The sequence below is a fragment of the Molossus molossus genome, unplaced genomic scaffold (assembly GCF_014108415.1).
Source record: "Molossus molossus isolate mMolMol1 unplaced genomic scaffold, mMolMol1.p scaffold_m16_p_17, whole genome shotgun sequence".
In the NCBI taxonomy this organism is placed as follows: domain Eukaryota; kingdom Metazoa; phylum Chordata; class Mammalia; order Chiroptera; family Molossidae; genus Molossus; species Molossus molossus.
In genome coordinates, this window is record NW_023425352.1 from 15,384,037 (window position 1) to 15,405,861 (window position 21,825).

The window sequence follows — 21,825 nt, forward strand, 5'->3', positions numbered from 1 at the left end:
ATTTACCAAAACAGACCGTATTTTATAAATCAGTAACAACAATATCTGAAAACATCTCTCAAATACTTGGAAATTGAACAATTAACTTCTAAATAATCTACAGGTAAGAGAAGAAATAAAAGATATTTAGAAAAATATTTTCAACTGAACAATAATGATAATAGAACATATCAAAATGTGTGTGAAAATAGTGCTTGGAGGGTGATTTATAGCTATAAATGCTTATTCAACTGACCCTAGAACAGGGGGGGACGAGGGGGTATATGGGATACCAACCCCTGTACAGTCAAAAACCCACATATAACTTTTGACTCTCCAAAACTTAACTACGGTTGTCCCTCAGTATCCATTGAGGAATGGTTCCAGGACCTTCACAAATGCCCAAGTCCCTTATACAAAATGGCATAGAACAATGCACAGCTGGCCCCTCACATCCAAATATGAATGGAAAATATGGTTTTCCATCTGCAGTTGGTTGAATCCCTGAATGTGAAATCCATGGATACAAACAGCCAATTGTGCATTTATTGAAAATAACCCCGTATAAATGGACTCAAGCAGTTCATCAAACCCATTTTGTTTAATGATCAACTGTATAACAAATAGGTTTGAAATCAACCTAACAATTTAAGTAGACAAAGAAAATCATATTAAAACTTAAGGATCAAAATATTAAAAACAGAAAACAAAACACAGAAAGACTTACAGATCAATATCCATGCCGTATACAGATGTGAAAATCCTTAACTGAATTTTAATAAATTAAATCTAACAATATATGAAAAGTCCCTATTAAAATGTACTTAGTAGACACTCAAATATGCTAAGTATTTAGGTTTGTTTGTTTATTTCAAAAGTTGTGACCTTACCTATACTATCATTTGACTCTTCATTAAGGATGCTTATATTTTAAAAATAACTCTTGCTCCTGAATTTATAGGAATATTTTTCAAATACTGAATTTAGTTCTATAAAAATCACATCAAGTCTTACTAACATTTATTTGTAAAACTACATAATTAAAAAGGGCTGGAAATACCTATCACATAAGCTTGAATAGATTTAGGGACTTAGGTCAAAATTTATACATTATTTAAATTTGTCTTATAGGTTTAATTCTTTTTACTGCAAAGAAGACTTCAGTAGCTCCTCTAAGCTACTGCTTCTGCAACTTAGCAACATGGACAACAGTGTCAACATTGCTTTGAATGAGTAACATGCTGTCATCAAAGTACAATGACTGCCCTCTTCCCCCACACCTCAGCAGTACAGTAGTCAATAGTATCCTATCAAATCATTCCTCAGATAGCTCAGAGGCTATTTTCTCTGTTCTCCTCCTGCCTCCATTAGCAATAATAAGATCTTTTCCAGGTTTTTATTGTTTAATGAAAGACCTGACAATTTGATAACAATAAGTTAACAGTTCATTTCTAGGTCTCTAAGGTCTCCTATTAATCCCGGTCAAAAGGAATTATTTATTAACAATCTGAATTCCCTTTCTTGGTTTATTTTTCTTGCTAAACAAAGTTACTCATTAACACTTGTACAAAATACTCAAATGAGGTAATTAAATAATGTCACCTGGACCATGAAGGCAATTTTATAACCCCTGGCAGTCCTGGGAGAATTTCAAAAATTTTAGGGAGTAAGGGTTATAGTTTGAGTTAATATTGGAAAATGGGTAATAGTACTAGGCTTCATTAAATTCACTTTACTGAAAACTTATTTATTATCTCTAATAGTTCATAGAAAATTATATATTTGGGAGTTAAAATCTCTAAAATACTTCAACCTCTTTAAAAAATTATTGTGTTTTTTTTTTGTATTTTTGTATAGATATTGATTATATATTATATATTGATTGTATATCTAGCTTGACTTACAAAATGTAACACTGTAGTACAATAGTTACTATACTGCAATGTGTTACTGATTCAAATGTGTAAACAAAATTGCTGATTCTACTTTCTCATCTGAATCCTATGAAAGTTGTTTATGAGTGAAAATGGTATGGGTTCTCAAAAGGCATATGCTTCAGCATATCAGATCATTCTACACAAAAAGGGTTATTTTGACAAATTCACATGAAACTTTACGTTATATAAATGATACAGCATTTTACTGAATATAAAATGTAGAAAGAATAGCTTTTAAAAAAAATCCTTCTTAGCTATCTTACAAAGAATAATATATTAGGGGGAAACTTTAAAGAAAGAGGAGAAATACTAAACTAGGCCATAATTCAATGAAGGAAAGAAAGAAAATAAATTGTAGGAATATTAATATGAGACAAAGATGGAGTTTATTTCTGGTTTCAAAGAGTAACCATTTCCTTCCTAGAATAAGAAAATTCTTTAAAACTTCCTTATCCAAAATTTCCTGAACCAAATTGATCAGTTATTCATACTCACTACCTGATGGCCCTCTAATCCATCCAGGCAAAAAAAAAAAAAATTATTTTTATTATTATTATTATTACTTTTTACAAAATCACATCTCTAACATGAAACCTAAAGGAACCAGTTTCGGGGGACAGGGAATGATTATATACTGTTTTTCCTCTGAAAACATAATTTCTTGACTCTCTTGGTATACATGAAGAGTCTCTTTCAAGGTAACAAATGGTGAAAGGAGGTATGGACACAAAGAATGCAACATTGATCTACAAAAGAAAGCAGTAACTAAGGTTTCCATCTCTCTACTTAATACAAAGACATACTTTATACAAAAGAAGAAAAGTAAATGAACATTATCAAATGTAGAGTTTTCTTGGCTACTTTATATATTATCTCTGGCTCTTCATATGCTTACATGTACTATCTGTTCAGTATTCTTTTATTGTTTTCTGCCAATGTTCACCCATGTGAATATTTATCCCTGGTATCAAATCACATGGCATTAATAAAGATGTCATCAATGCTTAAACAGATAAATGTTCTGATTTTAATATAATTTCCCTATAGGCAGCAGCACAATACAACCTTGTGCAATGGTTAAATTCCAAATATATTATTTAAACTAAATAGTCACTGTATTTCAAAAACTTCTAATTTCTCACATTCCTTAAATATACTGTTGAACACAAACTGGATGGCATAACTGAAAGTGGTATATTTATAAAACAAAATAATAAAAACCATTTAATATGCATACTATAAATCTAATATATATCAATAATAATGTGAATCTAATACTTATAAATGAAAGTTTAACAGAATAATAATTTACATAAATTCTGAATTCTAAATTCTCTTATAGGTTTTCACAAATTATATTAAAGGTGTGTAATATTTTTTAAAATGTCAAATTTCCATCTTACTTGATCTTTGTGCCTGGGTCTTATTTTGTAAACATTCTCAAAAGTTGATTTTATGTATTTTATTTAGCAAGCAGTAAAGACAGATCTGCATCACAGAAAATAACTATTTTTGTCTTTCTTTTATAATAATAAAAGATAGCTTTCAAGATTTAAGAACAAATCTGTAGTCATCAGGAAACTGCAAATCAAAACCAAAATGAGATGCCACTTCATACTCATGGAATGGCTATAATAAAAAAGAAAGAAAATAACAAAGATGCTGAGGATGTAGAGAAATTGGAACCCTCATATACTGCTCCTGGGAATGTAAAATGGTTCAACCACTTAGGAAAAGAGTCTAGTAGTTCCTCAAAATATTAAATACAAAATAACCATATGACTCAGTAATTCCACTTCTAGGTATACATACCCAAGAGAAATTAAAACAAATGTCCAAACAAAAACTTGTACAAAAATGTTCATAGTAATTTTATCTATAATAGCTAGAAAGTAGAAACAACCCAAAAGTTCAACATAACCGATGAATGGATAAATAAAATGTGGTATACTCATGCTATGGAGTATATTCAGCAATAAAAGGAAATGAAATATTAATATATTACAACATGGATAAATTTTGAAAACATTATGCTAAGTGAAAGAAGCCAGTCACCAATACCTTATTTTGTATGATTCCATTTATATGGAATGTCCAGAATAGGAAAATCTACAGAAACAGAAAGTAAAGTAGTGTTTGCCTAGGGCTAAGGGGTTGGGAGAAAATAGGAATGAAGTGACTGCCAAAGGGTACAGAGTTTCTTTTTGGTATGATGAAAATGTTCTAAAAATTGTTTGTAATGGTTGCACAGTTCTGTGAACATGCTAAAAACCACTGAATTGTACACTTTAAATGTGTGAATTGTATGGCATACGAATTATATCTCAATTAAGCTGTTAACATCTTCCCTGACTCAAAAAAAAAAAAAAAAAAATCTAATGCAATAGCTTTCAACTGTAGCTACACTTAGAATAGCCTAGCTTATTCTTTAAAAGGACAGATCTCCTAGACCTCCCACACCACTAAATCATAATCTATGGGAGTGGGACCCACTTTTCCAGACTAGTGGGGGCAGTACAACGAGATCTAGGTTCACATACTGACTCTGCCAACTAACTTCCATGATATTCAGTGAATTATCTAATCTCTCTATATTTTCAGTTCCTTCTTCAGTACAATGGGGGGTAGAAGTACCTATTTCCTTGGGTTACTGTAACGATTTAATGCGATAATTTATGTAAAGTACACATGTACAGAACAGTGTACAGTATATGACATATTGTGCTCAAACAATAGCTATTTTTCTTATTACAATTATGTTACTTTTACTGAGTTTTTTCTTGTTCCCTGTAAGGAAAAGACAATGCAACCTTTTGCAGTGTTCATCCCAAATCTATGCATCTAAGTTAAACCTTATAAATCTTAACTCCATATAAGAAGTATTAAGTCTTACATTTAAAAGCAGTTTACATTCTACCTGAGGCCCTTCTGGAATACAATAACATTTATGAAATTAGTAGTTTTACAGAAATACAGAAATTACAGCATAAACTTTAATAATGTTACTAATGGTGGGAGCCTGCTCATTAAAAAGCATATTCTATGGTTATTTTTTAAATTACAAATTTAGGAATAAAAGTAAAAAAATTAGGCACACAAATATCAGTTATTTAATTAAATAAAATTGCCACTTTAGAAAACTACATTCATTTCTTAGTAAAAATGCTTAAAGACCTATAGGCTCAAGGACAAATGAAGTAAATTTAAAATCCCATGAAATAATTCCTTGCTTAAGAATTCCTTGCCCTGGCCGGTTTAGCTCAGCGGTTAGAGCGTTGGCCTGCGGTCCTGAGAGACCCGGGTTCGGTTCCCGCTAAGGGCATGTACCTCGGTTGCAGTTTGTCCCTGGCTCTGGTCGGTTGTGTGGGTGGCAGCCACTCAATGTGTTCCTTTCACATCGATGTTTCTCTCTCTCTCTCTGTTCCTCTCTCTCCCTCCCACTCTACCTGAACAAAAAATGGAAAAATGTCTTCGGATGAGGATAAAAAAAAAAAGAAATGTGTTCTTGCCCTGGCTGGTTTGGCTTAGCGGTTAGAGCGTCGGCCTGCAGACCTGTTCCTGCTAAGGGCATGTACCTTGGTTGCAGTTTGTCCCCGGCCCCAGTTGGGGTTGTGTGGGTGGCAACCAGTTGATATGTCTCTCTCACTTAGATGTTTCTCTCCCTCTCTTCCCCCCTCTCTCCCTCCCATTCTATCTGAAGATAAATGCAAAAAATGGCCTCGGGCCCTGGCCAGTTTGGCTCAGTGGTTAGATCGTCAGCCTGCGGTCCAGAGAGGCCCGGATTAGGTTCCTGCTAGGGGCACATACCTCGGTTGCAGTTTGTCCGCGGCCCTGGCTGGTCGTGCGGGTAGCAGCCACTCGATGTCTGTCTCTGTCTCTCTCTCTCTCTCTCTCCCCCTCCCACTCTATGTGAACAAAAAATGGGCAAATGTCCTCGGGTGAGGATAAAAGAAACAAAAAAGAAATGTGTTCTTAATTCCCAGGTAATCTGATAACATCTCGGGGTGGGGGTGGGGGGACTTCATATGAATTAAAGCCAAAGTTTTAGAGTAGAGCACAATATATACGTAAAACAACAACAGAGACAGGAAATAACATTTTTTATTTCCATATAAAAAGTTAGCATTTCTTTCTCCAAAAGCCTATAATTCTTTTCCACAATGAGCCATACATACAGGTCAAATTTTGACTGAATCTGGTATAAAATCAAGTCTTTCAACAACCATATTCCTATCTGAACACATGGAAAGGAATGTTTTCATTCAAATTTCTGTGAACACTTTAATCTCATGAGTGAGTGACTATGCTTTGTTAAGTACAGTGCATTGCTTCAGAAAATCTATCTTGGATTTTTCTAAGTACATTTTTTTTTTTTTAATTTTTTCTAATCCTCACCCGAGGATATTTTTCTATTTATCTTCAGCTAAAGTGGGAGGGAGAGAAAGAGAGAGAGAGAAACACTGACTTGAGTGGGACACATCAACTGGTTGCCTCCCGCACAACCCCAACCAGTGCCGGGGACCAACTGCAACTGAGGTAGAACCCACGATTCTTTGGTCTGAAGGCCGATGCTCTACCAGTAAGCCAAACCAGCCACGACTAAATACATTTAATTGAACCAAAATTAAATTAAGATTTTAAGTGTTTGGTTGGAGTCTAATGTAGTAACACCATAACTAAAACTTAAACTGGATCTTTTTCAAAACTAGATTAAATCTTTTAAAATACCCACAGAATAGCATATCTCTACAAAGCTGCAGAGCCTAAAGACAGAAAGTTTCATTTATCACCCCACCATAAGACCAATGCTCAAACCAACAAATATTTAATTCAACTGTTTTATACAGAATAAACTGGCCTTTCATACAAAAAGAAAACTTTCCTTAAAGAGTTGCATAATCAGTCCTGGCCGGTTTGGCTCAGCGGTTAGAGTCAGCCTGCAGTCCAGAGAGACCGAGGTTCGGTTCCCACTTAGGGCACATACAACAGTTGCAGTTTGTCCCCGGCCCTGGTTGGGTAGTATGGGTGGCAGCCACTCAATGTGTCCCTTTCATGTCGATGTTTCTCTCTCTCTCTTTCCCTCCCACTCTATCTGAACAAAAAATGGAAAAATGTCCTCAGGTGAGGATAAAAAAAAAAAAAAAAAGTTGCAAAATCAATTTTATGTCATTTTATTAAAATTTATAAAAAAGGGCCCACAAAGACAATACCTTTATCTGTTTCCAAAAATTGATAAGCCAATGGTTTACTATATTCCAAATGTTTCTAAAGTTTTCCATAAGTAAAAATATCAAGACAATAAACAATAAATTTCTTTTTAGTGATTTGTTTACACATGTGTATATCCTATTTTTATCCTACTACCATTCTTTTAAAAACATTCCTTTAGCCCAGCCAGTGTGGCACAGTGGTTGAGCATCGACCCATGCACCAAGAGGTCACTGGTTCGATTCCCAGTCAGGGCACATGCCCAGGTTGTAAGCCAGATCCCCAGTGGGGTGTGTGCAGGAGGCAGCAATCCATGTTTCTCTCTCTCTCTCTCTCTCTAAAAAAAAAATCAATAGAAACATTTTTTTTGAAAAACATTCCTTTGTTTTAGTACAATTTAGCATTATATAAAAAAACGGGAATGAAATTTATAAGATGCTAACAGTGTCGCATTTAGTATATGAGACTTCTCTTCTACTTTTCTGTATGCTTGGACTGTTTTTAATGAACATGTGGGTACTTTGAAAATGAAAAAAGTTCTCCAATTTTTATATGACATTGTTTTTTCACAGGCTCTTTTATGCCAATCTTTTGCACTAACTTAGGTAGAAAAGTGAGGTAAATTTAAACAGACGTTTTTCAGGTAAAGAAGGAAAAGTCAGAAAATGGGAAAATGTAGCCTTAATGAATCTAGTAAGATTACACGTGTACTTTAAAAACAGGTGGTAACAACTTAAAAATTTGGCAAACATCTTTTCTCTGCTTCAAATTCACTTTTTCTTCAATGAAAATGAAAGCAGATTAGGTTTGTGGAGAAAAGGCCTAATTGCATCTATATTCTAACTCACTTTATTAAGTCTAGAAAATATCTCAAACCAAGTACTATTATTATTGCTGAAATATTAAAAATAAGATGGAATTTAGAAAATAGATGTTTTAAGGCAAGTACCAGATGTTTAGTGATATGAAAAAGCACCCAATTAAATTATTTAGCATAATAAATATACTACAAATATAATAGTAAACCAAAGACTCTTACCAATTTCAGCAGGTAGTTGTTTGATTTTGTTCTCTCGAATGCTAAGCATGCTGAGTTTTGACAGGTTTTTGATGTCCTTTTCCACAGTAGTTATACGATTAAAGCGAAGGTAAAGAGTGGTGAGAGAATCTAGCCTATACACCACTGAAGGAATTTCTCTCAGTTTATTATGCCGTAAATCAAGCATCCGCAGCTTTTTCAAGTTATCAAGAGAGTCAGGCAAACTGGTAAGTGAATTTTCACTTAGAGCCAGTGTCATGAGATTTACTAGACAGCCCACTTCTGCTGGAAGGGACTGCAATTTGTTGCTATATAAATAAAGTTCTGTTAATTGAGTCAACTCTTTGATTGATGACGGCAATATGTGTATAGACCTCTTGGATAAGTCCAAACGCATTGAGTTCTCTTCCCGACATTTGTTGAGCTCTTTAATTACCTCTGCATTGCTAGATTTTTTTCTAGTCCCAGGTGCTGGATTTGGCCGTTTGATAGTATTGTCAACTGAAAAAGCCACCCCTGGTTGGGCAGCACTGGAGTCCTTCTTTCCATCTTTGGCATCTTTCCCTTTGGTCTTAGGTTCTTTTTCTTTGCTCTCTTTCCCAAAACCTCCAGAGGCTTTTGCCTCCTTTTCTCTTTCCTTTGCTGATGGTACTTTGGGATCTTTCTCTTTAGAGTCTTTTTCTTTTCCTAAACTACTACTCATGGTGACTCAAGCTTGGGCAAAACTACATGAACTCCTTTTATTTTATTTGCCAACAACAGTAATTGGAATTTAAAGTTGAAGAGACAAAGATCCTATGGAATCAAAAAGGTTCTGGCTTGAAGAAGTAATCACCATAGAGTAACAGCCATCTGTTGTTACATGTTGGATCTATTCCCATTTCTGATAACTCATTCCATCTGGTAAAATGGTGCTGGTCAAGCAATGATTCATTAGAATTCCTGAAACACACACAAAGAATATTAATATATTAGATTATAACTTATATTAGGCAAATGAGCTCTGAAAAATAATCATACAATTTTGCCATTTTCCTATGATATTATACAGTAAATATTTATCAAACACTTATTATGCAAAATCCTTTGAAAAACTATAAAAAATTAATAAGGTAGGTCCTATCCTTAAAGAATTTACAGTCTGAACAGGAAGAGGTAAGATAAGTACACAAGTTACTACAGTACAAAACTTTGTTCGGAGTTGAAAAGGGGGACAAGTCACAACAGCAGCTAATGTTTGAGTGCTTTCTATGTACAAGCACTATTGTAAGGAATTTACAAATATTAATTCATTTAATGCATTTAACAGCTCTTTGAGATAAACTGTTATCCCTATTTTATTTTATTTTTATTTTTTTATCCTCACCCGAGGACGTTTTTCCATTTTTTGTTCAGATAGAGCGGGAGGGAGAGAGAGGAAGAGAGGGAGAGAGAGAAACATCGATGTGAAGGGACACATCGAGTGGCTGCCACCCGCACGACCAACCAGGGCCGGGGACAAACTGCAACCAAGGTACGTGCCCTCAGCGGGAACCGAACCCGGGTCTCTCTGTACCGCAGGCCGACGCTCCAACCGCTGAGCCAAACCAGCCAGGGCTGTTATCCCTATTTTAGTCATAGGGACACTGAGGCACAGAAATATTTTTAACTAGCTTGGTAACCTTGGAGAAATGAAAGAGCTGAGATTCCAACATAGGTAGTATGCATCTACAGCCTATATTCCTAACCACTACACTAAAACTGCTCTATCTGCAACTAATTACAGAAAGGATTTCAAAGGTGGTGATGATAGAATATAGAGTAGTCTGGTTAAAGAACAAAATGAACAAAGTGAAATATGTATAGAGAACAGCAAATAGTGCAGGAAAAAGGGCATTAAGAATGTGCACTTAAACAAGCACTCTAGATGACTCCGATGCAGGTAGATCTGGGGGCCATCTTTCAGAAACAGTAACAAAAAAGCAATCTCCAATGATATCTATATCCTAGAAACCGGAAAAGTTAGGATTCTTAAAAGTAGAAAAAGTTCACTGGTGAAATGACTGACCAAAGGGATCCACAAAGGCTGGAGAGATGAATAAAATCTTTGTAAAGGAATTAGTCCTCCCTAAACATTTCTAAATTTAAAATACAATTTTTGTTTTGTAGTTCTATTATTAACTTTATAACTAATTGATCTTTATTTGATACTAGGGCTTAAAGATCAAAGACACAATTATAACATTTTACCTGATTAGCTTCAAAAACTAAAAGATGTTAATACAATTTTATCAAACCACAAAATGTATTTGATAGTCCACGTCAGCAATCTTCAAACTTTTTTTTTTTAATCCTCACCTGAAGATGTGGTTTTTTAAAAACTGATTTTAGAGAGAATGGGGGGGAGGGGAGAGCAAAACATCAATCAGTTGCCTCCCATACCGTACCAATCAGGGATCAAACCTGCAACCTTTTGGTGTATGGGAGATGCTCCAACCAACTAAGCCACCTGGCCCAGGCGGTTTTCAACCTTTCCCACCGCATGGCACAATAAACTAATTACTAACATTCTGCAGCACACCAGAAAATATACTTTTCTGCTATCTGACCAAAAAAAAAGTATAATTTTGATTCATTCACACTGGACAGCTACTGTGTTGGCTGTTATTTTTTTATTTGACAATCCAAGGGAAAAGAGGTCAATGCCCCTGACCAAATAATCAGGTACCGCATGTTTTGAAAATTCTTGCAGCACACCAGTGTACTATGGCACATCTGTTGAAAATCACTGGCCTAAGTGCACAGGATTGTGCTAAAAACTTCTATACAGAGGATGTAAGATCTCTCCTATACAAGGTTACAGTTTAGACAGCCAAAACATTCACATATAACAACTAAATAACTGATAATATTGATATTATTAACTCCTCAGATGAGTAAAATATACTATAGCACTTTTGAGAAATCATTGGTTTGAAATCACTCCCATACTGAAAATACATATACATACTTACATGTGTGTGTGTACATAGTTTCTCCACCATCAGGCTTCGATCTAGATTTTCCAGGTTTACAATTTGTACCAAAACACTCTCCATTCCAGTCTTACATACTACTGACACAGTTTGCTCAAAATGATTTTTTTGCATTACCATTATCTTTATTCAACTTGCTCTGTCTGCTTGGTGATCCTTTCCTCCTCTATGCCTCTACTCCCTAGTCTCCCTGGCTATTGCATTTACACACTACCCTCATCAGTTTTCTCAGTTTCCTGAACATATGGTACTGTTTCCTCCCTCCATGCCTATATTCTTGTCTCCTCCTTTGCCAGTATGCCTTCCCCTATATATGTCACACCTCTTCCTTTTCCAGGCAATACCTTTCCAGATGAATCCATAAACATCTTTTAAGACTTCTAGGAGTCACTTCTTCCAGAAAGTCTTTCCTACATTGCTCTCATGAGGCTAGGTACCTCCCAGGAGCTTTCATGAACGTCTATCACTATATAACATAGTGTGTGTGTGTGTGTGTGTGTGTGTGTGTGTGTGTGTTTTAATTATTGGTTTTATTTTTAGTTCCTAGGTAAATCTTTACACACTTCAAATTCTTGTTAACTTTCACAACAGCAATATATATTTGTCTTTCATATATATTCATTTGTTTCTGTTAGATCTGTATTTTTCTTATTTCCTTAATAAAACTGCAATAACATTTTTGAGTGTCAAAAATTACAAACGCCCATTCTCCATCCTGGTCAAATCAGAACTAAAGCAACTGAGCTTTGTAGAGCAAGGTGAACATCTACCCCAGTGATGGTGGAAGGTGAAAAATCACAATGTCCCATAGCAGAAAGTCAGAGCCCAGGCAGACTAAAGAGGGTAGAATACAGAAAACCTACCCCCATGTTGGATTTCAGAGCCTGAGTGAGATGAGGAAGACAATTCCACAGGGGCAGCTCAGTAGGGAATATCAGAAACCAAACAGAACAAAGTGGACATCATCATATGTTGGCAATCCACAAGAAGTGTCAGAGGCCAAGTGAGGTGGGTGTACTCACAGGGAGTTGGCTCAGCATGGAGAATCAGAATCTGAATGGAGTCAAAAGAGTGTACACAGGTGGTGATGGACCAGTGTATGGTACTGGAGTGTAAGGGGAGTAAATAATGAAAATGTCTACATGGAAGGCTGGGGTGGTTAAGGGGTAGGCTATGCCACAGAGAGTTAAGAATACAAGCAAGGTGAAGAGGGCATCCATGATACAAATACAGCACTAAAAAGTGAGCAGACAATTCACAGAAAATACTTAAGTGGCCAATGCATACTGTTTCAAAACTACTCAATATCACTAAAAATTTGGGAAATATTAAGAGATATTACTGCCATCAGGTTAGCAAGTAAGAAGTCTGATAAAACCAACTGTTGTTGGAGAATACGGAGCCCCGCCCCCCAAAAAAACACTCTGCTGGTAAAAGTATCAATTGTTTAAACTATTTTGGTGAACAATTTGGCAAAAACTTTATGAATTCAAAAATGCCACATCCACCCATTTAGATCCATCAATTCTACTGCTAGGTATTTACAGCATGAAACTCCTGCATGCTTGCATGAGGAGCCTCAGTGGCAAAGTCACTTTCCACCGTGGTAAAAATCACTATACCTAGAGAAAGAAACTCGGACAAATCTCAAAAACAATAGTGAACAACAGCCCTGGCCGGTTTGGCTCAGCGGTTAGAGCGTCGGCCTGCGGTCCCGAGAGACCCGGGTTCGGTTCCCGCTAAGGGCGCGTACCTCGGTTGCAGTTTGTCCCCGGCCCTGGTCGGTTGTGCGGGTGGCAGCCACTCGATGTGTCCCTTTCACATTGATGTTTCTCTCTCTCTCTGTTCCTCTCTCTCCCTCCCACTCTATCTGAACAAAAAATGGAAAAATGTCCTCGGGTGAGGATTAAAAAAAAAAAAAAAAATAGTGAACAACAACAACAGAAACAGAAAAATGTTAAGTTGCAGAATAATGCATAAAGAAGGGTTCCATGGCCCTGGCCGGTTTGGCTCAGCGGTTAGAGCGTCGGCCTGCGGCCCAGAGAGACCAGGGTTCGATTCCCGCTAAGGGCACGTACCTCGGTTGCAGTTTTTCCCCAACCCTGGTTGGGACGTGAGGGTAGCAGCCACTCGATGTGTCCCTTTCACGACGGTGGATCTCTCTCTCTCTTCCCCCCTCCCCGCCCCCCCTTCCTCCCTCCCACCCTCCCCTCCCCCACTCCCTCCCTGCCACTCTGTCTGAACAAAAAATGGGAAAATGTCCTCCGGTGAGGATAAAAAAAAAAAAATGGCCCAGAGATCCCACTTCTGGGAATCTATCTGAAGAAACCCAAAATATTGATTCAAAAGAATATATATTCATTGCAGTATTATTTTTTAAGAGCCAAGATTTGGATAGAAAAGCTGCCTGGACACTTGAGGAAGATGGCGGCAGGCAGGACTGGAGCAGGGCTGAGTGTGAGCGTGAGCCAGTGCGACAGAGCGCGTGAACGGCGTGTGAGTGACCAACCTTGAGCAGCGCAGAAACGCGGGGCAGAAGGCTCCTTGCGGTGGACGGAGAGCAGCCGGCTACCACAGTGAGCAGCTCGTCAGCGAGCTTCTCCCCGCGTGGCCAGGGGCCCCGCCATTTTGGAAGATCCCCGGAAGATCCCCGGTCTTCTCTGGGAGGAGAAAGCCGGAGCCGCTAGGGCGGAGCAACCTAAGTCCACCAGAGTGACTTGCACCGTCAGTCCAGTGGAGCCCGCTGTGTCAACATGGACCAGCCCACAGCAGTGGCGCCTTCAAGGTGCCTGCTGCGGTAGCCGGAACTAGCCAGGACCCAAGCACCTTCCCCCACAGCAGCAGTGACTGGGCAGGAGTGAAGCCCCACCCCCAACGGGAGCTGAGACACACCCTCAGCAGCAGTAGCGCCAGCTTGGGAGCCCAGCACCTTTCCCTACAGCAGCAGTGACTGGGCCGGAGTGGAGCCCCTCCCCCAACAGCAGCAGAGGCTTGGGAGACGACACCCATGCCCAGGTAGCAGCAGCACAGATGAGCAGCTGAGACCCATCCCCAGCAGCATCATCAGAGGCTGATAAGGAGCGTGCCCTACCCCAAGCAGCAGCAAGGCTCGGGCAGCAGAGACCTGCCCCTGAAAACTGTGGCAGCGGATTTGGAGTGGAGCCCCTCCCCCTGGCAGCAGCAAAGTCCCAGGAGTGGAGCATCCTCAGGCCCCAACAGCAGCAGAGGATTAAGACCTGAGAGCACCCCCTGGCAGCAGCAGTAGCAGTGCAAACCAGGAGCTGACACTTGCCCCCAGCAGCTACTGATCAGGAACTGAGCTCCACGAGGCAGCAGCGTACCCCAGCAGAGTACCAGAGAGACCCATGAACCCCCAGTAGCGTACCAGTGGAACCCACACCCCCCAACAGTGTGCCAGCAGCACCCCACGCACCCCAGCAGATTACCAGCAGGACTCACAACACACCCCAGAAGTACACCGGCTGGACCCATGCACCCCAGGCGGCAGCAGCACAGATCGGCAGCTGAGACCCATCCCCAGCAACATCAACAGAGGCTGATCAGGAGCGGTGCCCCAGTACAAGCAGCAGCAAGACTCGGGTGCCAAGACCTGCATGTCAGACCAATATCAGCCACCAGTTGTCAATCCTCCAGGTCCCACAGCAGTCAAGAAGCACCATACACCAAAACAGTCTGGGAGGCACAGCACACGCTGACCTGCCTACACATTCCTACATCCCCCACTGGGCCTAGAAGTACCAGACTGTTAAAATGGTGAGACAAAGAAACAACTCCCAAATGAAAGAAAAAGAGGAATTACCAGAAAAGGAACTATAGGAAATGGAAGAAAGCAACTTGTCAGATAAAGAATTCAAAGCACTGATTTTAAGGGTGCTCAAACAATTTAGTAAGAAGTACAAGCAACTTAATAAGAATTATGAGGAGCTCAGTGGGAACTACATCAGCTGAAAAAAAGAGGTAGAAGCTTTGCATAAAAATCAAGAGGAAATAAAGAATGACATAGCTGTTATGAAAAATACCTTAGCCTTGGCCGGTTTGGCTCAGCAGTTAAGAGCGTCAGCCTATGGACCAGAGAGTCCCGGGTTCGGTTCCCACTAAGGGCACGTACCTCAGTTGCAGTTTGTCCCCGGCCCTGGTTGGGGTCATGTGGGTGGCAACCACTAGGTGTGTCCCTTTCATGTCAATGTTTCTCTCTCTCACTCTCTCTCTCCCTCCCACTCTATCTGAAGATAATTGCAAAAATGTCCTCGGATGAGGATTAAAAAAAAAAAAAGAAAGAAAAAGAAAATGCCTTACAAGGGTTCAATAGCAGATTAAAGCTGAAGACCAAATCAGCGACTTGGAAGACAAGGTAGAAAAAAACACCCAAACAGAGCAGCAAATGGGAAAAAAAAAATTAAAAAGAGGAGAGTTTAAGGGAGCTTTGGGACAATACAAAATATAACAACATTCACATTATAGGGGTACCAGAAGGAGAAGAATCAGAGAAAGGAATAGAGAACCTGTTTGAAGAAATAATGACAGAAAACGTCCCTAAACTGGTGAAGGAAAAAGTCACATAAGTCCAGGACACACAGAGAGTCCCAAGCAAGATGAACCCCCAAAGACCCACAGCTAGACACATCATAATAAAAATGGCAAACATTAAAGACAAAGAAAGAATCTTTTTTTTTTAATCCTCACCCGAGGACATTTTTCCATTTTTTGTTCAAATAGAGTGGGAGGGAGAGAGAGGAAGAGAGAAAGAAAAACATTGACGTGAAAGGGACACATCAAGTGGCTGCCACCTGCACAACCAACCAGGGCCGGGGACAAACTGCAACCAAGGTACACGCCCTTAGCAGGAACCAAACCCGTGTCTCTCTGGACCGTAGGCTGATGCTCTAACCACTGAGCTAAACTGGCCAGGACAAGACAAAGAAAGAATCTTAAAGGAAGCAAGAGACACAAAGTTACCTACAAAGGAGCTCCCATTATACTGTCAGCTGATTTCTCAATAGAAATACTGCAGGCTAGAAGGGAGTGGCATGAAGTGTACGAAGTAATGCAAGGCAAGGGTCTGAATCCAAGACTACTCTATCTAGCAAGGCTATCATTCAAAATTGAAGGAGAAATAAAGAGCTTCACAGACCAAAAAAAAAAAAAGCTAAAGCATTTACCACCACCAAACCAGCATGGCAAAAAATGCTGAAGGGACTGTTGTAAGAAGAAACAGAGAGCGAGAGAGAGAGGAACACAGGCATAAAATAAAAATGGCAACTAATAACTATCTAACAATAATAACCTTAAATGTAAATGGCTTAAATGTTCCAATCAAAAGACATAGGGTTGCCCTGGCCGGTTTGGCTCAGTGGTTAGAGTGTCGGCCTGCGGTCCTGAGAGACCCGGGTTCGGTTCCCGCTAAGGGCGCGTACCTCGGCTGCAGATTGTCCTCGGCCCTGGTCGGCTGTGCGGGTGGCAGCCACTCGATGTGTTCCTTTCACATCGATGTTTCTCTCTCTCTCTCTCTGTTTCTCTCTCTCCCTCCCACTCTACCTGAACAAAAAACGGAAAAATGTCCTTGGGTGAGGATAAAAAAAAAAAAAGACATAGGGTAGTTGATTGGATAAGAAAACATGACCCGTCCAGCCAGTGTGACTCAGTGGTTGAGCATTGACCCATGCACCAAGAGGTCACTGGTCAGGACACATGCCCAGGTTGTGGGACAAATCCCCAGTGGGGGGCTTGCAGGAGGCGGCCAATCAGTGTCCTCTCTCATTGATGTTTCTATTTTTCTCTCCCTCTCACTTCCTCTCTCTCCAAAAATCAATAAAAAGGGAAAATAATAATAATAAAAAAAAAAACACAAAACACGACCCATGCATATGCTGTTTACAAGAGACCCACTTCACAACAAAATATTCACACAGGATGAAAATGAAGGGATGGAAAAATGTTTTCCAAGCAAATGGAAATGAAAAAAGCTGGTGTAGCAATACTCATATCTGACAAGATAGACTTCAAAACGAGGGCCATAATAAGAGACAAAGAAGGTCACTCCATAATATTAAAAGGATCAATCCAACAAGAAGATATAACCCTGGTAAACGTATACGCACAAAATACAGGAGCACCAAAATATATTTAAAAACTTCTAGAGGGTTTCAAGGGAGAGATCAATAGCAATACATTCATAGTGGGTTGATTTAACACCCCACTGACACCACTGGATAGATTTTCTAGACAAAAAATTAACAAGGAGTCCTTAAATGACGAACTAGATCAGTTGGGCTTAACTGATATTTACAGAACATTTCACCCCAAAGCTGTAGAATATACATTCTTCTCAAGTGCACACAGGACGTTCTCAAAGACAGAACACATGTTAGGACTCCAAGTAAGCCTCTACAAATTCAAGAAGATTGAAATCATATCAAGCATCTTCTCAGATCACAATGGCATGAAACTAGAACTCAATTACAACAGAAACACACAAAACATTCGAACACTTGGAGGCTAAATAGCATGTTATTAAACAACAAATGTGTTACCAAGAAAATCAAGGAAGAAATGAAAAATTTCCTGAAAACCAATAAAAACGAACCCACAACACAAAATCTATGGGACGCAGCAAAAGCAGTCCTGAGAGGGAAGTTCATAGCACTACAGGCCTACCTCAAGAAAGAAGAAAAATTCGTAATTAACTTTCTAACCCTACAACTTAAAGAACTAGAAATTAAACAAAAAGAAAAAGCCAGAGCAAGTAGAACGAAAGAAATAGTAAAGGTCACAGCAGAAATAAATGACATAGATACCAAAAAAAACAAAACAATTCAAAAGATCAATGAAACAAAAAGCTGGTTCTTTGAAAAGATAAACAAGATTGATGGACCTTTAGCCAGACTCACCAAAAAGCAAAAAGAAGACCCAAAGAAACAAAATCAGAAATGAAAGAGAAGTTAACAGCTGACACCACAGAAATACAAAGGATCATCAAAACATACTATGAACAATTATACACCAACAAATTGGACAATCTAGGCAAAATGGACAAATTTCTAGAAACGCACAATCTCCCAAAACTGAACAGTGAAGAGATAGAAAACTTGAACAGACCAATAATAACAAAGGCAATTGAAGATGTAATTAAGAAACTCCCTGTCCGGCTGGTGTGGCTCAGTGGTTGAGCGTCGACCCATGCACCAAGAGGTCGCCGGTTCGATTCCTGGTCAGGACACATGCCCAGGTTGTGGACCCGATCCCCAGTGGGGGGCATGCAGGAGGCAGCCAATCAATGTTCTCTCTCATTGATGTTTCTATCTCTCTCTCTCAAAAAAGGAAAAAAAAATTAAAAAAGAAATGCAAAACCTCAAATCTTCAACAAAAAAAGAAACTCCCAGCAAACAAAATCCCTGGCCCGGAAGGCTTCACAGGGGAGTTTTGTTTTTTTTTTTTTTATCCTCACCCAAGGATATTTTTCTATTTTTGGTTCAGATAGAGTGGGAGGGGGAGAGAGGAAGAGAGAGAGAGAGAAACATCAATGTGAAAGGGACACATCGAGTGGCTGCCACCCACACAACCAACCAGGGCCGGGGACAAACTGCAACCGAGGCACATGCCCTTCGCGGGAACCGAACCCGGGTCTCTCAGGATCGCAGGCCGACGAGCCAAACCAGCCTGGGCTTCACGGGGGAGTTTAACCAAACATTCAAAGAAGATCTAATATTCATTCTCCTCAAACTATTCCAAAAAACCCAAGAAGACGGAAGACAGAAGACTTACAAACTCATTTTATAAGGCCAGCATAATCCTAATTCCAAAACCAGATAAAGACACTATAAAGAAAGAAAACTACAGGCCAGTATCCCTGATGAACACATGCCAAAATCCTTAACAAAATATTAGCAAATCAGATCCAACAATATATCAAAAAATTATTCATCACGACCAAATGGGATTCATCCCAGGGATGCAAAGATGGTACAATATTCGCAAATCAATAAATGTGATACACCACATAAACAAAATGAAAGATAAAAACCATATGATCATATCAATAGACGCTGAAAAAACATTCAACAAATCCAGCACCCATTTCTGATAAAAATGCTCAGCAATGTGGGAGTAGAGGGATCATATCTCAACATAATAAAGGCATATACAAAAAAACCTACAGCCAACATCATACTCAATGGGCAAAAACTAAAAGCATTCCCCTTAAGAATGGAAACAAGACAGGGATGCCCACTTTTGCCACTCTTATTTAACATAGTACTGGAAGTCTTAGCCACAGCTGTAAGAAAGAAAGATCTCTTATCCTTTGAGATGACATGGAGGGACCTGGAGAGTATCATCCTAAGCGAAACAAGTCAAGCAGAGAAAGACAAATATCACATGATCTCACTTATTTGTGGAATATAATGAACAAAACAAACTGATGAACAAAACAGACCCAGAGACAGAGAAGCAGGGCACTGACTGATAAACCTCTGAAGTGGGGGGAGAATAAACCACAGAACTTATATGCATGCATGTATGCGTAACCAATGGACATAGACAACAAAGCTGGGGATGGGGCGGGGGGGGAGGGGAGGAGAAACATCTGTAACAAAAATAAATTAATAAAAATAATTTAAAAAAAAAACACTGCGTGGCCAGAGTGGCTCTGTTGATTGAGCATTGCCCCATGCCCCAGGAGGTCACCAGGTCAATTCCCAGTCAGTGCACATGCTCAGGTTGCAAGCTTGATCCCCAGTGGGGTGTGCGGGAGGTAGCCAGTTGATGCTTCTCGCTCACTGATGTTTCTCTCTCTCTCTCTCCCTTTCTTTCTGAAATCAATAAAAACACATAAAAAAAAAAAAAAAAGCTGTGGTATATTTACACAATGGACTACTATTTGGCCATAAAACAAAAAAAAAGAAGGAAATATTACCTTTTGCAACAGTTCATGGATGGACCTGGAGAACATTAAGCTAAGTGAAATATGTGAGTCAGAGAAAGACAAGTACTATATGATTTCACTTATTTGTGTAACCTAGTGAACGAAATAAGCTAACAAACAAAATAGAAACAGCCTCATAGATACAGAGAACAGACTGACAGCTGTCAGAGGGGAGGGGGATTGAGGGGCTGAGTGAAAAAGATGAAGGGATTAAGCAAAAAAACCCATAAAAACAGCCCTGGCCAGTTTGGCTCAGCTGTTAGAGCATTGGTCTGCGGTCCAGAGAGACCCGGGTTTGGTTCCCACTAAGGGCATGTACCTTGGTTGCAGTTTGTCCCCGGCCCTGGTTGGGTCGTGTGGGTGGCAGCCACTCAATGTGTCCCTTTCACGTCAATGTTTCTCTCTCTCTCTCTTCCTCTCCCCTCCTCCCTCTCTGTCTGAATAAAAAAATAGAAAAATGTCCTCAGGTGAGGATAAAAAAAAACCCACAATAACAAAACTCATAGACACAGACATCAGTATGGTGATTACCAGAGGGAAATGAGGTGGGGGGATGGGAGAGGGTAAAGGAGGGGATAAATGATGATGGAAGGAGGCTTGACTTGGAATGGTGAACAATAATACAATATACAGATGATGTATTATTATAGAATTGTACACCTGAAACCTATATAATTGTATTAACCAATGTTACCTCAATAAATTCAATAAAAAAATTTTTAAAACAATGGTTCTATTTGTACAAAGTTTTAAAACATACAAAAATATATATTGTTTGTGGATTCTTACATATATATTGTTTGTGGACTCTTTATTCTTACAAATAAAGGATTGAGAAACATCAAATTCAGGATCATGATTTCTAAGCTATAGTTGAGGGTAAAAACCAAGGTAAGGTAGTATGTTAACCCAATATTTGGTAAGTTGAATCACCGAGTCCAAAGTTATGTTTCCATTTTGAAGTAAATGTTCGAATGAACTCTGAGTCCTTCCCCTGGCTGTTTGAAAGATCTAGAAAGGTATCTTCACTAGTCATTAGAATATTAATTTATAAATACAATGAGAAATAGTATTATATCTATCAATGAAAACATAAAGAATGGTGCTGGTGAGGATACAGAGAAATAGACAATCATAGTTTGCTGCTGGGCATATGATCAAGGAAAGCCTTTCTGAAAATGTGACTGCTTCATAATATGATTAGGGCATTTTTTTTTTTTTTTTTTTTTTTGTACAGATAGAGTGGGAGGGAGAGAGAGGAAGGGAGAGAGAGAGAGAAACATCGATGTGAAGGGACATCGAGCGGCTGCCACCCGCACGACCAACCAGGGCCGCGGACAAACTGCAACCGAAGTACGTGCCCTTAGCGGAAACCGAACCCGGGTCTCTCCGGACCGCAGGCCGATGCTCTAACCGCTGAGCAAAACCGGCCAGGGTGATTAGGGTATTTTTGTTTATTTGTTTGTTTGAAGAAAAACATGAATGTATGTGAGAGTCACAAATTTGTGTAGAAAAAATAAAAGAATATATCCCAAACTTTAATTGCTTACCCTCTCTGGAAAGACATGGGAGTTAGCGGTGATGAGAGAGACAGACAGAGGAAATGGCAGGGAATAAGGAAAAGAAATGGAGGTTGAGAGCAAGAGCTAAAAGAGTTTGGACTCTGCCATCTAGGACCTTATGAACAGTACATGGAGGACACTAATG

At 39.2% G+C, this 21,825-nt stretch overlaps 1 protein-coding gene across 1 annotated transcript in view; it reads right to left on the reverse strand.

Moving 5' to 3' along the window:
* SHOC2 (SHOC2 leucine rich repeat scaffold protein) overlaps positions 1–21,825 on the reverse strand; it is a 68,379-nt gene that overhangs the window by 29,932 nt on the left and 16,622 nt on the right. Inside the window, exon 2 of the mRNA XM_036265390.1 lies at positions 8,164–9,105. Within this exon, the coding sequence (XP_036121283.1) occupies positions 8,164–8,866 (703 nt within the window). The 5' untranslated portion in view covers positions 8,867–9,105. The remainder of the gene's footprint in view (positions 1–8,163; positions 9,106–21,825) is intronic.